This window comes from Lissotriton helveticus, chromosome 6 (genome assembly GCF_964261635.1).
Source record: "Lissotriton helveticus chromosome 6, aLisHel1.1, whole genome shotgun sequence".
NCBI lineage: Eukaryota > Metazoa > Chordata > Amphibia > Caudata > Salamandridae > Lissotriton > Lissotriton helveticus.
In genome coordinates this window covers 615,060,315-615,077,233 of record NC_136067.1, presented here as the reverse complement: position 1 = coordinate 615,077,233, position 16,919 = coordinate 615,060,315, and the positions used below count along the sequence as shown (strand labels likewise).

Sequence of the window (16,919 nt, the reverse complement as noted above, 5' to 3'; positions counted from 1 at the left end):
AGGTTTCGGAGGAAATCTCTAAGATGCCCTCTGTAGTGCATTTTACATTATATCCCACACTGGCATCAGTACGGGTTTAATGTGCTGAACAGATTGATATCAAACTTGTCAGTCTTCAGTGTAGCCATTATGGTGCTGTGGAGTTCGTAATGACAAACTCCCAGCACCATATACTCATAATGGCATCACTGCACTTACAGTGCCCAGGAATGGCCCAGGGTACTGGAGGGGCACAGGGCTCATGCACCTGTGCCCACACCACTGGCAAGGGGCACCCAGCTAGAGGGGTGGCTGATGTATGCCAAGGCAGTGGGTTTGTGGGCATATCACACAGTGTGCCATGTCGACCGTTTGTTTGGATCTGCACCAGTACACTCCGCCTGCAAAGGCAGTGTGTGTGTGTCAGGGTACAGAGCCCCTAAGGGTGGCACAATAAGTGGTCACAATACCATGGGTAACTAGGGTACCATTTACTAGGGGCGGACAGGAGGCCTGAGATGCCAATTGGGTTTAGGCTCTAGTACAGTTTTTAGGGAAGGAACACAGGCCCTGGGTACCTGATTGGCAGGGACCCAGGTGACACCAAGGAAAAGTGCATCAGGTATAAGGCAAAAAGTGTGTGGGGGGGGCGGGGGTACTGCAACAGAAACTCACTTTCTTACAAACGCATCTCAAACATGAAATTCTTATTCTATATTTTCCACAAGTTCTTCCCACACCAAGACAAACATTGAAAGGCAGTTTTGCTTTGTGTAGAGACTGGGTCTTTTGTTGCAGTAGTCCCCCCCCCCCACTTTCTTCCTGGTATCTGATGCAACTTGAAGTGAACTGCATACCTGCTAACCAGGGCTCAAGTGCCAATGTTCTGCCCCCAAAACAAGTTCTCTAGTCAACTGATCCGAAATGGACTAGGACTTTAGCATCTCTATGTCCCTAGGAAATGGTACCTCTGGTACGTAGGGTTTAGGTACTAAATAGAGTTCCTAAGATCTGCAGCACATAGTGTGCCACTCTAAGGGACCTAGCACCAAACTCATGCTGACTAAGTGCTCTAAAAATATGAAAACATGACAAGGCGCACACTCTGTGTGCCATGTCCCCCAACACTGCATGTAATACTTGTAAGTTACCCCTACAGCAGGCCTTACAGCCCCAAGGCAGGGTGCATTGCATTACATGTGAGGACATATTTGCATGAGCAGATACGCCCCTGTGCTGGCCAGTTCAATTACTGACAGTACAAGTGAACAGGGAAGCCATCTTATGGTATGTACTGGGCACTGGTCAAAACGAGTTTCCCAGCTACATAATGACTTCACTGAAACCTATGTTGTTTGATATGAAACACCTTGTTCCACTGTATCCACACGGACACCAGTGAAGGGTTATTAATACATGCACGCAGAGGGTACACAATTCCATTTGTTTCTGCACCTTCTCTGTGACAACTACTGCCTCCACCCAAGTCGCAGTAGCTTGTACCATTGCCGCCTTTGACCCCACTTTTGGCTTTGTCGCATGTGTAGACTAGCATGGAGAATTAGGGTTATGCAGGATGACATCATGCCCACTTTTTTCACTTTCTTCACGGTCAGAGATTGACGCTCATGGAATAGACAAGTTTGTTCTATCAGTGTCCGGGTCCTCTTTGTAATTTGGAATGCTTTGAGCTCTCTCAAATTTATAATTGCCCCCTGAAAATCTTGGGCTAATGATGGAGCATGCACTAGGAAATTCAGAGCAAATGCGAGATGAATCCAGATCACTTATACAGAGATATAAAGAAGCAACTAAGAATTACTTACAACCCATCTTCTGAGTACCACTTAAATATTTAATTTATATTTAATAAATGTATAGTGATTGCTAAAAAGAACTTAAAAGAGCAGCCTTGGAATTGTCCATCAAGATACCGTAAACTCATAATCAACACTCATGTATAGTCTACAGAGCTGTACATAGACAGTGAACAGCGTGTGAACTAAGATTTACTCACACTCAATGAGCTACCCCTGATGTGGAATACCGTTACACAGTGGTAGGTGACAATTACTTAGAACAAAACCATTACTGAGGTTTACCCAGATGAGGTTTACCCAAAACACACATCTCATGTGTGGTGCAACCGCAGGAGGTATATAGAGATATAACATGTTTGCTGAAAATTACTATGAACACATACCACTTGCATGGTCCAGGTGACGTAGTATCCAAACTTGAATCGGACACCCCTTCCTTGCACAGTACATTGAAATATAAAATAGTTGCTGAGAATTACTCATAACACAATCCTAGGTGTGGCGTACTTTCAGAGTTCTCGCACATTGTGAGGCCTCAAACAAATAAGGTATAGAGATGTACAATGATAGCTGAGAATTACTTTTATCAGGCCCTCATTAATAGGTGTAACTAGTGCAATAAACATAATTACTCAGACCACTGTGACAAGCCAGGATTGCCCATACAGAATTCATGTCAATATACATGTGTTAGGCAATCCGATTTAGGGATTCCTTCCGATGTATGTTTTTCCTGTTTGGAATGCCAAGTAAAAGCGTGATGGTCTAAAATGTAGACAATGACTGCCACCTGCTGGTATAAAATTCCTAGCACATCAGTGCCATTTGCTTTGTTTTTCAGCAACAAACCCCCACTCCGGAGACAAAAATATTCATCAAGAAGGGCCAAAACAACCTGCCATTTGCTCACCAAACATAACTACATTCAGATCAACCAGCTTTGAAGACAGTGAGGATTCCTCCCATGGAAATCTCAATATGGCATGCAGTTCTCTATCAGGGGAGGGCAGGCGATACATTGGCTCCGCTGCAAGGCCTGCAGTACACAGAAGTGTAATTTTACTAGACTTAAGTGGGCAGAAAAATATTTGCCTGTTGGGACTGGCAACTTGCTGTTTTCCACACTTCTCTGAGGCAGATATTTAATATGACTGATTGATTTTATCAGCTTCCTTCAACTGAAAGACATTTCAAAACTCACAAAACTGGAGCGCCACAAAACACGTTACCAAAAGGAAACATGATTTTCACATATGTAAAATGTGCACACCATGATACAGAACAACCTTCCTTCACCCCAAATTCAAGTCATGTAACATTGCTTATTCAGAAAACTCTTCAGAATATTAAAAAAATGATATACTGGCTGGAATAAAAAAAAAATCTGTTTATGTAAGGTGATTGCTTAACTTTTGAATGGAAAACCAAAGCACTAACACACAAATTGACGCTGTGCACTATTATGAACATAAAAACTTACTTTAAATAAAAATCAATAATAACATCATTTAGGAATTCCCCTTCATTTAGGCAATGGAGGTCTTCATTGGTTACTGAAATACCACCTTTTGCTGGGGGAGGTGGATAAACAATCAATCTGCAAAAACAAAAAATATGATTGGAGAAAAAACAAAATAATCACAAAAAGCTAAACCATAACAAGAAAAATATAGGACATACTTTACAATTGGTCCTATGAAGACACTGTGCGATTCTCCACCTTCTTCGTCGTCGTCAAAAAACTGCAGTGGAGAAGCATTGCTCCTCTGCTTTCTTGGTTCGGATACAACCTAAAAAATGCATTTAATTCAAGTATTAAGTCTGCACAGCTGGTAATAAGTATCTAAACAATATGCAGTCAGAAATAAGGTTACAATTAAAACTATTGTTCTAGTTAATCTTGACCAAAGAACAGTTAAACAGTAAGAATGGTCTCCTGTAATGGCGACCCGTGCAGTTGCTAGAGAAAGTTAACAGACCGCTATTTTACCTAACACCCTTAACATTATCATCTAAACCAGCATTAAAAATAGCGAAGCTAAACAGTTCTGCACATATGTAATTAAGGAGCATAAAATATTTATAGTGGGCTTACTTCCAAGGATGATAAAATTCACCCGAAAACAGCTCAGGACCAATAAAGGCACTCAAAACTCCAATGTCCAGACCAAAAACCTGAGATTTAAAATAAGCGCCTAAGATCATACTCTTCAAAAAAAGTAACTCTGACAGTAGACCACCAACTCAATCTTCACAAGGGACCGGCACCAACAAAAATTAGGTGAAGGTAACATCTTTCAAGAGAGTGCAACAACCAAGACTAAGAGTACTAATATTTGAGTACATGTAGAAAACAATGGTCTTTTCTATAATACTGTTGTACAGTGCAACATCCTCAATTGATAGATGGCTGTTGACAACGTTCCTTCTTAAAACAGAGGAATCATAGATGCTGTTCTCATTTGAGGATTAAGGAAGAGAGATCGTCAAAGAAACTAAACTTTTCATTGAAGCGATTCAGAGGACTCACGTGTACTATGCTGATTTTCCCCTGGGGATAATTTGATAGATTCCAATGCACACAGAGGTGGGACATAAACCTTGTAATCGGGTGACTGGAGTGTGTGTCAACATTCCTGCAAGAGTGGTACCTAAACGTCTCTGGAAATACCACGCAGGCAAAATGACAAACCAATACCTTCACAACTAAAGTAAGCAACTGCTCCTTATCTTTGTCCTCCTCAGTCAAATCACTAGGGATCTCCCTGGACAACCTCCTAACCCTCAAGGTACACATCAATAATTCTGCCAAAGGAGCCCTCTTCACTCTGCGCCACCTTAAGAAAATCAAGCCCTTCATCCCGATCGATGATTTCAAACTAGCAGTCCAATCCCTTGTTCTTTCTCGCATCGACTATGGCAATGCCATTCTAACCGGAATTCCCAAGATCCACCTAGCACCTCTTAAATCTGTGCTTAACCTTGCAGCTAGGCTTACCTCAGACTGCAAGCGATTCGACCACATATCCCCTGCCCTTAAAACCCTTAAATGGCTCCCCATTGAAGGTAGATCCATTTACAAAACGGCCTGCATTACACACAAAATTCTCCATCCGAATACACCGACCTACCTCGCTAGCAAACTCACTAAAGCCGTTGCTCCCGCTCCTTGAGAAGTACTAACACCCTCCTTCTTATCCCCCCCCTTCTAAAAAAGAAAACCACCCAGTCTAGATCCTTTTATGGCAACGCTCCTTGCATTTGGAATGCCCTTCCAACTGACCTTCGCTGCAACCCTTCCTACTCTTGTTTCAAAAAAGAACTCAAACTACATCTCCTCAATAAATACTGGGGACCCTAATCCATATCTGTTCTCTTCCACTGGCTACATCTGTCCGACCCTAGATGCATTCGCCCTCCCTTGTTTTTAGCCTTACTCGCCCTTTCTCCTCGTCACTTCCTCCTCCCTGTTTACCGCCTTCACTCCTCTTTGCTCCCCCTTCCCTTGTCCACCCTCAGCCCGCATCCCCTTCAACCCCCTCCCATTTCTGCCCCTCCCGCTTCTCTTCCTTACCAACCTAACGGACCACTAACCTTCCTATCCTGACCCTGCAATTTTCCGCTTTTTTTCAATTTGTGCCTTTTGATATGTTTGATTTGTCACATCTTACACATTTTGTTGTGCCTATTTCCCATATTTATCTTTTTGAAATCTGTCAGACGGAGACTTTTATGTTGTTTATTTACATTGATGCTATGTATGTCCCCTGTTTTATTGACCTTTCTTGTCTCTAAAATTGTAAAGCGCTCTGATACCCCCGGGTTCAGCCAGCGCTATATAAAACCTCTAAAATAAATAAATAAATAAATATAATGAATGCAGTTTTCCCTCTACAGGATTACAAACAATTTCATGGGTGGCATCAAAGATAGCCAAAGTGAGTATCAAAGAGACCGAAATAAAAGACATTGATGTAACAGAAACATAACTCTCAGAGGCAAGAGTCCGCATCTCCAGAAGAAATTCATGAGATAAATTCTAGAGTTGTCAGGCTAATGAAAGAGAAAATTGGGTTGAAAAAACTATTTTTACACCAAAGCGCACCATTGTCTCGTTAGTAAAATTCTCATTGCGAAACAGTTTCGATTTCCACATCAATCATGTGACTCATGACACTGACAGAGAAACCTTTAACTAAATGTATCACATCGATAATGTGGTATTGGTAGAGGAGGCACTGCCAGGCTTATGTTTGCTGTGGGACCACCTGTTTGCTGGCAAAGATGCAGCTAGGTGGTCTTGGGAGAAGTGACTGCCTGGCTTTCATAATTTTAGAGGTTAATGGGGTTTAAGAATTTTAGTGTTATGGCCCTTGTTTGGGTTTTTCCCCCACAGATTTAAAGGGGAAAATGCACCTTAACCTGTAATCATCTGTACATACTGTGTAGTGCTGTAGACTCACATGCTTAGCATACTCTTGTCATCTAGTGTTGGGCTGGTGCGACTGCAAGTTGTTTTTGTTCAAATAAGTGGAGTAATGAGATGCAGTGGGAGTCCTCTTCTTAGTGTACACTGTGCTATGGCACAGACTCCATGTTACTGTTTTTTGCACAGAAGTGAGAGTATATAATTCTTAACAGAGCCAGCCATCAACAGCATCAGTAATGTCAAAACTGGATTACGACAATGGCCCACACATAAGGCTTACAAAACACCCAAATAAATATAAAATGCTGCTTTAAGACAAGTTCTTAGCTTGACCAGACGTAACCACACAACAGGACATCGTGGTTACCAGTTGCAAAAAGCAAATTTCCTTCAAAGCACTCTGCCTCCCCCTTAGGGCATTCCATGATGTTCTGCCATTTTTTCTACAACCAATGCTCAAAGTCTGCAGCCATAGAAAAAAGGTTAGATCAAGAATAACATCGCTGCTAACCATCCTGCCTTTCTGAAAAATCAGGATAGGTGAGAGCTTGGTCTCACTATAAATGTACAGAATAGGCAACCTCTTAACCAAGACAATGAAAGCGAAAATAAACTATTTCGAATTCAGAAAAGCAATAAAAACTAAGTTGTTTTGAAAATAATACTCAATCTCCTAAGCCCCCTAAAGGTTGCATGAAATGAGGACATGATATGTACTAAGGTCCTGAAGCACAGCAGAAGAGGTCGAGTAGTGCCAACCCTTGCATGGCTTAAAAAAGAATTGGCTGTACCTCGGCTTCATAAAGGTTTATGCCTTTAGTGGCACTGCAAGGACTAAAATAGTGGATGGTTGCTCAGTACTCACACAACGGTTTAGCCTTGCAGGTTATATAAACACTGTCAACAACTGCCTTGTTCAGTTATCACTAAACCATGAGATCAAACGCCCAGATATCTCTATGCTTACTCTACAGTCCAACACCCATTACCGAATGCCACGAAGCCCACAGAAAGTCTGTAAAATACCTGAATTAAACTTTTTCCATGTAGGTCTAATTGCAGTTCTTCCAACCAAGGAATTAAAGACTGCCAAAAAAAAGGCGAAGCGAAAAATGATATAAATGGTAACCTAAAGAATGAATACTTGTTCATTCATCTGAAAGCTATTTAGGCCATGCAGGGGGGTACATAAAGTGCTATATAAATCACCATACAAGACCATCCTAAAGCAAAGTAAGGCATTCCAGCAAGACCATCAGGTGGCTGAAAACATCCCCTTATTGCAGTTGGCTGGTGCAAATACTACCTTTTTGCGCGGGGGTGGGGGAGAGAAATTAAATGAGGGAGCCCAGAGTGAAAAAAATGCATATGAGCATGTACCACCATATTTACTGTGATTCTGTTCACTAAACATAAATCTTCAATAAATTACTGTTCTTAGACCTCCCACACCCCACATTCCAAACAGCAATTCTCTTCCCTCTCAAAATAAAGTAACATCCCTACCTTAATCTTAGTTACGCCATAACCACCCATCCATGTTATGTACTTTGTGATTCTCTGTCCGTTAAGCAGGTTAAAAAAGCGTTTCTACCAGTCGGACTACACACGGAAATAGCTATTTTCACAGAAAGCCACAAATTGCTATCAAACTAAATATGCAGAGGCCAAATATATCAACGAGTTTGAATACAACAATGCCTGATTGCGCTGTAAGTCTTCCTGAGACTTCAGATTCCTGTTATAATTACACTCAGTTCAATAATCCCAAGGCGAAATAACAGCACTCAAAACGCATGTAACAGAAAAAATAATTACGTTTTGTATTTTGTTATTCTGAATCAAGCTTTGCTTCGAGTGTTTTCCGTTGCTTTTTTCAAGGCTACTAAACCTTTCATTGGCTTCTTCAAAACTTAGTTGAGTTGCAAAATCATCAATCTTGTTCCGGGTGCCAATGTCAGAGATAATGTTTTCAAATATTACACTTGCATGATTATCAAGAGCATCTCTGAATTTTAAAACAATATATTGTTCTTCTGGATCTAAGAGATAAAAAGTAAACAGAAGAAAATTAATCAGTTGGAACCACAAGAATTATACGCTAGAATAGGCACCACTTCAAAACTATAGAAAATATTACACATGCATATGTTTAATATTGTACCTGTAACACTTTTGTTCAAATAGACATGGACAATGAAATGATACATTATGAGATTTTCAACTCTACATAAGAGAAAGGGTTGGCAAAAATAGGTAAAATGGCAACTCGGTGTAGATGTGCAGGGTGTGAAAGTTGAATGTGTATGATCCACATCTGGTCTTATCGTAGCACTAAATGCTAAAAAGTGAATTGGATACTCTGTTACACAAATAATCCTGCCTAAGCTTTTAGAAATAACCATGCGACTGTGGTTCTAATGCTTATGGTGAAAGGTTAGAGTTCTTTCAGTTTGCCATGGAATTCAATTTCCGTCATTTCTTTCTCACTTTTGAAGCAACTACTTAGGGAAAAGTCTAAACTAAGTATTCTTCAAGCTACTCTCATCAGGACAGGACATTTGTTCCGAAACTATTTCATAAACGTTGCAAAACTGAACAATGCAAGAGCAATAAATTAATGACGCAAACATGGAATAATTAGAATAACTGGACAGAGTAAGTGGGCACACAGAGTTCTTTTTAATCACTTTAGGGTCCCCAGCAGGTATAGGACAATGCGTGGCCTTCGAATTCATCAGGACAATTTGAAAGTTACTCCTGAAGTTGATCCAATCTTATCTACGTTTTTTACATGCTCTATTAAACTGTATGAATCTAGTTTCAGACCACTCCACCAAAAGTGCAGATTTTGAACTACCTCGCTAAAGTAATATCCCAAATATAAAATACAATTTTGAATAATGTTCCAATTGACCCGGGTCAGCTCTGTTCTACATGGGAGGGTGACATGAGGCTAATGGATAACACTGATTGGGAATAAGAGCACAAGTATGCTAGAGAGGTTTGATGAGGTCTGGTTTATTTTATGACGGGTACAGATAGAAACTTCAACACATGTGGTATTGTACATAACTCACTCCTGAAGATAAGATAGATCAGGAATAATAGATGCCAAAGAGATGTAATCTACAAGCTTCTTAGTAGTACTGAAGGAAGCTGCCACTGTATATACTATCCACAATGAGGTGTAGTGTGCACAGAGTCCAGTGGAACCCCAAAGGAAGGCAGAGGTAAAAGTAGATGGCACCGTACTCTGTGTTTGTGGTAGTGTGGGCGAGCAGTAAAGCTTTATCAGAGGGTAAAGCATTTGTTGACACACTCAATCAGCAAATGATGTCACACACACAGACCAATTTTGTTTGTATAAAAATATTAAGTTATTTTATTTCTAGAACCAAGCCGTCTGGCACATGTAAATGAAATAAATACTTTGTAATATAATATGCAGTGTATACAAGTGAATGCAAGTTCAATTGCAGTGCTTCAAAATACAGGTAAGTCAAGGTATTGAAATGACTGTACAGATTACTTTTTAGATTACTATATCACACTGGGACATTTCCTACACAAAAAGTAAGTATAATCAGTTTTGCACAATTGTTATTTTTCAGGTTTCCATACAAATCAATTCCAAACTTTAAAAAAAAAAAAAATCAGAGAAAAACTGTTAATAGGTTCCTATGAGAGAAATGAAGTTAACGGTTACCAGGTCTTTGGGGATGAGCTTCTGGGTTTTAGGACAAGGGTTCCCCTAGGGTCAAGGATGCACTTGTTACACCCTCAGTGGCACTAGGGCAGCCGGGTGCAGAGTGCTGAGGCCCAATGTTATCCAATGGGGGATTGCGGCCCTCCGGTTGGTGGCTGCTTTCGAGGAGGCCACTGGGCTGTGGGAACAAATCTCCTGGTGTTAGGCTTAGGGCAAAGGGGGATCTGGTTTAGCACACAAAGTGCACCCGCAGCGGCAGCTGGGTGCAGGGTGCTGTTTTGGCGTAGGGTGCCTGTTTTCAATGGGGATTTTTGGTATTGGTTTACAGCTGCAGAAATCGGTCCAGGAAGACTTCAGGAGGAACCAACAGCTGGGCAGGTAAGTTGGAGGGCTCGGGGACGTAGGTGCACCTCGAGTTCTCTTCTCCGGGGCGCAGGGCGGCTGAGTGAAGGGGTTTCTTTTGAGGTTGGATTTCACCTTACCGGGCCAATCGCGGTTTGGGGGGGAGGGGGTGTCTCCATGCAGAGGCTGCAGGCGACGTCGGGGAGTCCTGGAGGAGTCAACCCACGGTGGATTCGGGCTCTGGAGCACTGAGGGACCTTGCTGGGAACGGTGGGCCACTCGAACTCAGGTCGTAGGTGACGGGTGCAGTGGTGCTTCCAGGCATCGGGTTTCTTTTTCGTCAGAAGGCTCGGAGTCTTTCTTTGGTGTTTCTTCTGAACAGAACTGCTGTTCACAGGAGATCCGGTCTTTGTTAAAGGCAGTTAGTCCTCTCAGGGGTTCCGGAGGTCGCTGGCTGCATAACAAGACTATTTTTAGCACAGGATCTCTGGAAACTGCAGACTGGCCGGTAGGGCTGGGGCGAAGTCAGTTGTACTCTGCAGTCTACTCTGCTGTGCGTCTTTTTTCGTCCTTTTTCTTCTTTGGATGCGGAAATCGGAGTTCTTGGTTCAGGGCTGCCCCCTACATACTGTATTTTAGTGGCGTTTTAGGGGCCAATGGGCTACTGACCTTAGGGTGTCTACACTCATGGTGTGCTCACCCCATGTGGAGGGGTGAGCACAATCCCTAATCCTGATTGGGGAGTGCCTGCCATACGCAAGGTGGCAGGCATTGAAGAGTGAGCTTCACCTCTCTTCCCCCATCTGAGGGGTGGATTTGGCAGAGGTGGGCACACCTTCTGGGCTGGCTAATTTTTCCCGCCGAAAAGGAGGGGAGACAGGAAGAGGGCCTGCTCCTGACAGCAGGAGAGGCTGGGGTCGCATTACAAAGGCTGCCAGGCCTTTTGAGCTCCCTTGCCACAGATGGCTCTTCCTGCCCAGGAGGGGGGGGGAGGGGGGGTACACCTCCTCCCAGGAAAGGCGTTGTTTCTGGGCTCAGGGATGAAAGGCTCCCACCCTAGGGGTCCAGACATGTCTCGTGGTGGCAGGTTAGTGTGTACTAGTCAGGGTACCCACCAGAGACTGGTTGTTTTTCAGGAACATCTCTAAGATGCCCTCTGAGTACATCTTTCATTAAATCCCACACTGGCATTAGTGTGGGTTTAAGGTGCTGAGAAGTTTGATATCAAACTTCTCAGTTTTCAGTGTAGCCATTATGGTGCTGTGGAGTTTGTAATGACAACCTTCCAGCACCATATACTCATAATGGCATCACTGCATTTACAATGTCTAAGAATGGACTAAGACACTGTAGGGGTATAGCGCTCATGCACCTGTACCCTCACCACTGATATAGGGCACCCAGCTAGAGGGGTCTATGCCAGGGCAGTGGGTTATAGGCATGGCACACAGGGATGGGTGCCATGTCAACTCTTCACTTTGTTATGCACCAGACCAGAACACGCAGCCTGTGTGTGTAAAGGTACTGGGCCTCTAAGGGTGGCACAATAAGTGCTGCAGCCCTTAGAGGTCTTCCCTGGTCACAGTGCCCCGGCTACCAGTGGTACCATTTACCAGGGGTTGACCTGTGGCCAGAGATGCCAATTGGATTTGGGTACAGTTTGGGGGAAAGAACACAGGCCCAGGGAACCTGATTGGCAGCGACCCAGGGCACCTCAAGCCAAAGGTGCATCAGTAGTCTGGCAAAAAGTGTGTGTGTGTCTGTGTGTGTGTGTGTGTGTGTGTGTGAGGGGGGGGGGTTACTGCAACAAAATCCCAGCTTCTCACAATTTCTATCCACAATCATTTACACCAAACTCCTACTTCTATCATCCAACACACCAAAGTACATATGAAAGGTTACATATACAGGAACAGACCATAACCCGTGAGCAAGCCTCAACCAAGTTGCCTCCTAGCCCTATTGGCTAACACTGGCACCCTGCACCCAGCCATTCTAGTGCCACTGGTGGTGCCCCTTCAGTGCCAACCTCTCTGTTGTGGTAGTGCAGTTGAGGAGTCAGGCTTATCATGAGGTTAGTGTTAAGCATTTGTTGTACACACTCAAGCAAGAAATGTCACACTCCCAAAGACTCAATCCAGTCCAATTATTTGTATAAACCAAGGTTAACTTAGTAGCAGGTAGGTTAAACTCTTCATACAATACAGATTACTTTTCCCTGGTCACAAGTAGGCAAGTAGGGGCCATGATCCAAGAAATCACCAAGAGTTCAAGCTTACCTGCCCTGGGGTGTCCGGGTGCCGAGGTGCTTTACGTGGTAGTATCCTTGAACTCTACCCATTCAAGTCAAAGGGAAAAGTACTTAAAAGAACGAGGCTGCAAAGTGGGACTGGAGGACTGGTCCAGCAGAACCTCAGGGGCTCGGCTCTTGAGTGTCTCAGGGCCACAGAGACACTGTTGGTTTATGTGAGTCTGGGTGGGGGAGCTTGGATGCAGAGGTGTTTTGTCCAGCGGGTTGGTGAGTTAGAGGCTCTTGCGGTTTTCTATGTTCCTGCAGAAGAGTGAGAAACACAGTAGGGCCATTCTTGGTGTGGAGATGCCTCTCTCGATGTCCCTCAACATGCAGGTAAGTTTTGATGGTGGTGGTGTTCTGACTGAACACAAACAAGCCGTGTGCTTTCAACTGGCTCTGGTACCTGGGGTATTGAATCAGGGCGGCTCCTGGGGGTCCTGACATCTCCAAACTTGGCAAGGGGATGGATCTGACGTCCTGGAGCATAAAGACCTCTTGCTCAGGTTCTGCTCCCTTGGTGGGACAGGGGATCAACAGAATGTTGAACCAGGCACTGCAGTCGGTGCGGAAGATGATGACTGGTTGAGGTGGTGCTGAGCAGACCTCCAAGGGTTGGGGGAAGCTGTTCCACTTCTGCACGAGTTGGTGTGTGAGATTGTCAGGAGGGCAGCAGTCAGGCAGGGTTTTGGTTCCAAAGTTGATGCTGCTCCACCATGCAGACAAATCTGAGTTCCAGGTGTCAGAGCCCCACCTAAATAGTACATTTAGGTGCATAAAGAGGAGAGAAGGGTATTAGCCAAATAGGCTACATACCTTTGGGTTCACTATACCTTCTATATGACCATTTCCTGTGGGGAGTGGGCATAACCCTGTCCCAGAGTTCCAAATTCCTCCAAAAACAAGACGTGGAACCTTTCTTATGTGGAACACTTCATGTAGCCACCTTAGGGGCATAATTTGCTTGGAGGTGCACCACGCTTTCTTTCATAGCTAATTTCCTGAACACCTTTCTCAGGAGCAGGCATTGTTTCTCGCATCAGAGTTCTGGCTTTCACCTGCAGGGGGTCAGAAACAGGTCTGTGGTGGCAGGCTGCATGAGACTGGTCTTTCAGCACACTAGTTACTGGTAGGTTTTTCATGGAGCACCTCTAAGATACACTCTGGGTGCATGCCATAATAAATCTAGTACTGACAACAGTTTAGATTTATTAAGACAAGGTGTTTGATACCAAATACCTAGGTTTCAGTAAAGCCATTATGTATCTGGGGGACTTGTAATGACCCGTGTCCAGTTAGATATACTTTCCTGTTAACTTGTACCAGCTAGTAATTGAACTAGACAGCATTAGAGCGTAGCTGCTTGTGCAGATATGCCCTCACATGTAATATAATATAATACACCCAGACTCAGGGCTACAAGGCCTACGGTAGGGTTGTCGTACATATTTTACCTGCAGTGACTTTGGTATGGCACCCAGTGAGGGTGCCATATTGTGTTTTCACTTGTGGTTTGCACAATAACATGCCTTCTGCAATGGCAGCCTGCATCTAATTTATATGGAAGTCCCTTAGGGTGGCACAATACATGCTGCCGCCCTTAAGGAACCTCTTTGGTACCCATGCCCTAGGTACCAGTGTTACCACTTACTAGGGACTTACAGGGGTGCCAGTGTTTGCATTTGTGTTACATTTAGACCTTTTTATCTTGTTCTTAGGGAAAGAGAACTGGCACTGATGCCGACCGAGAAATAATCCATTCGTAGGCTGGGATAGCTACTTCAAGTGAAGGGGCCTCCCTTATCTCTGAACATTAGGCAATTTATCACCTGAGAGAAGGCCTAATTATCCTTAGCCTAACTGGCTGCCTCAAGGGCTACCCAAGCCTCTTCCCTCTTTAGTTTTCTTCCTCTGGTGAGAGCACATTTCTACGCCACCCTGCACTCAACGATCTCCATCTGTAATCAATTATCTTTCTTCAGTGCGGCTTTAAGTCCCGCATGAGCCGTTCTGCGTTTATGGTCAAACCATCCTCTCTCCTTTCTGCCCCTTCCACTAGAGGACCTAGTAACTTCTCCTTTTCAATCATTCGAGATTGAGACAAAGGCCTATTCAATTTCCATATCTGCACCATCCTCATCTAGGCAGATATTAACCTGTGCTTTATTTTCTTTGTTAATTTTGCCGAACGTTTTCGAGGTTGACCCTGTCTAAACTAGTCTAAATAAAATTACATCAAGATTAGCAGCCTCAAAGTAGCATGGACAACTATGGTATTCAAACCTATTGGTGATGGCTGATAACAGACTAGTAAATATATAAGCATGCCCAGCAATCCTTTGGGAAAGTGTGTGCAACCCTCAACCAGCCAGTATAACTACACTGTAGAAAGCTGGCTCTGTATACACTATACTAAAGTAGTGTAAAGTGTGGACAGAGTACACTGGCTCCCCAGAGGCTAAAATAGATATCTTACTATATTTTGTGGTAGTGCAGTTGAGGAGTCAGGCTTATCATGAGGTTAGTGTTAAGCATTTGTTGTACACACTCAGGCAAGAAATGTCACACTCTCAAAGACTCAATCCAGTCCAATTATTTGTATAAACCAAGGTTAACTTAGTAGCAGGTAAGTTAAACTCTTCATACAATACAGATTACTTTTCCATTAGAGAAAACAATTTGCAAACTGTTCAAAAATGCGTGTAATTAATTTTAGACTACTCTGATTACTTCTTGATTGCTTTTGTAGTTTGGCCTAAAACACGCTCCTAACACAGTTTAAGCAACACAGAACATTTGTAAGCAGGTTAACTCTTGTGAAGGCAATAAGTTACTTTTTGTGCAGTACAAAACAGTTAAACACTTTTTCGGAGCAAACCCACCATTCAGTCCTATGGAGAAAAACAAAGTGTTATGTTTACAGGTAAGTAGACTGTTTTGGGGGAGTAGAACCAAGGTTCCCCATGGTTGAGGTTGGCACTGAAGGGGCACCACCAGTGCCAAGACAACAGTCCAGTAAGGGTTTATGAAGTGAATGTTTCTCCCATAGGGAACATTACCGCGTTCAAGGCTCCTGCCTTAAATCTGACAGCTGTCATTTTATGTTTTTACTGCAGAATCTGATAACATCCAGAGCAACAGTCTTGTAAGTGTGTCTATGCAGTGAATGTTTCTCGCATAGGTAACATTACCACGTTCGAAGCTCATGCCTCAAATCGGTCAGCTGTCATTTTCTGCTTTTACTGTAAAATCTGGTAACGTCTAAAGTACTTACCCGATTACTGTAAGCCAATAGGGTCATCTTGACATTCTACATAGTGTAAATCCTTTTGGTACACTACATAAAAAGCCAGCTTGCTACAGTCAGGGAAGTGAAATCCAGTGAATTAAGAATATTAAGAAATTATGTAATAAAATTGAAAGACCACATTAATTTTGATGACAGAGTCCTTGTAACAAGTGAGCAGGGACTTAACGTAAACATTTGTGTCCTCAATATTTTGAAGAGGAGAGAAATTTAGCTATTAGTAAAAAAGTGCCATATGTTGCATACTCCGAACTATCACCTGTGATTGGTCTACAGCCCAATTTTGGAGCAATTTCAAGTAGCCAGCAAACATCCATTCTGACTCTATTAAGACTTAACAGGGTTGGGGGCGTGGCCGAACGAGCAGCGAGACGGACGCTTAACTAGCGAGCTCCGTCGGCTGCACTATAAATCCTTGCAAAATCCTAGCTCTTTCTGTTCACAACTGCTCAGAACCGAAACGTTTCGACTTCGGAGGGCCTGGGGCATAATCGACCAAAACTTCGGTGTCCTAACATAAACGGAACCACATCGACGAGCTCTGGCTGCCTGGACCGCAACGAGGTCGTGCTGTGATCCGGCGGCGCTGGAGGTCGGCACGGGCGTCTGGCACAAATAGAGGACGCGGCTGTGTGGGCCTGGCTGATCGCGGGGCGAGAGCGGGAGACAGCCCAGGGCACACGCAAGTGGAGGTGGGGTAAGGACACGGATCTGGCTGCGGATGCATCCCGTGCATAATTCCTCTTTGCGAGCCCACATGACTCTTTCTTGCATTTTCTGACTGGCTGGGTGAATCGACGGTGTGCGGTGCCACCATTTTGGATTGGGCGTAAACGCCACGATCACGGTCGCAAATGGGGCCGATCTGAGTAACCTGAATTCTGGGCATAAGCGACTTGGAAGCTAATGGCCTTATACTCACTTGGAGGGACAATACTCTAACACTACAGTCCCATATCACAGAGCGCCGCCGCTGCCTGCGCCACACACGTGGAAACCAGAGGTTACGTGAGCTGTGCCCGATCGAGGTGGCAATGGCGGCT

At 43.8% G+C, this 16,919-nt stretch overlaps 1 protein-coding gene across 1 annotated transcript in view; it reads right to left on the bottom strand.

The window, feature by feature from the left end:
- SENP6 (SUMO specific peptidase 6) overlaps positions 1-16,919 on the bottom strand; it is a 744,657-nt gene that overhangs the window by 331,345 nt on the left and 396,393 nt on the right. Inside the window, exons 13-15 of the mRNA XM_078648082.1 lie at positions 8,047-8,270; positions 3,480-3,589; positions 3,280-3,396 (exon numbers count right to left, since the gene is read on the bottom strand). Coding sequence (XP_078504208.1) covers positions 3,280-3,396; positions 3,480-3,589; positions 8,047-8,270 — 451 coding nt within the window. The remainder of the gene's footprint in view (positions 1-3,279; positions 3,397-3,479; positions 3,590-8,046; positions 8,271-16,919) is intronic.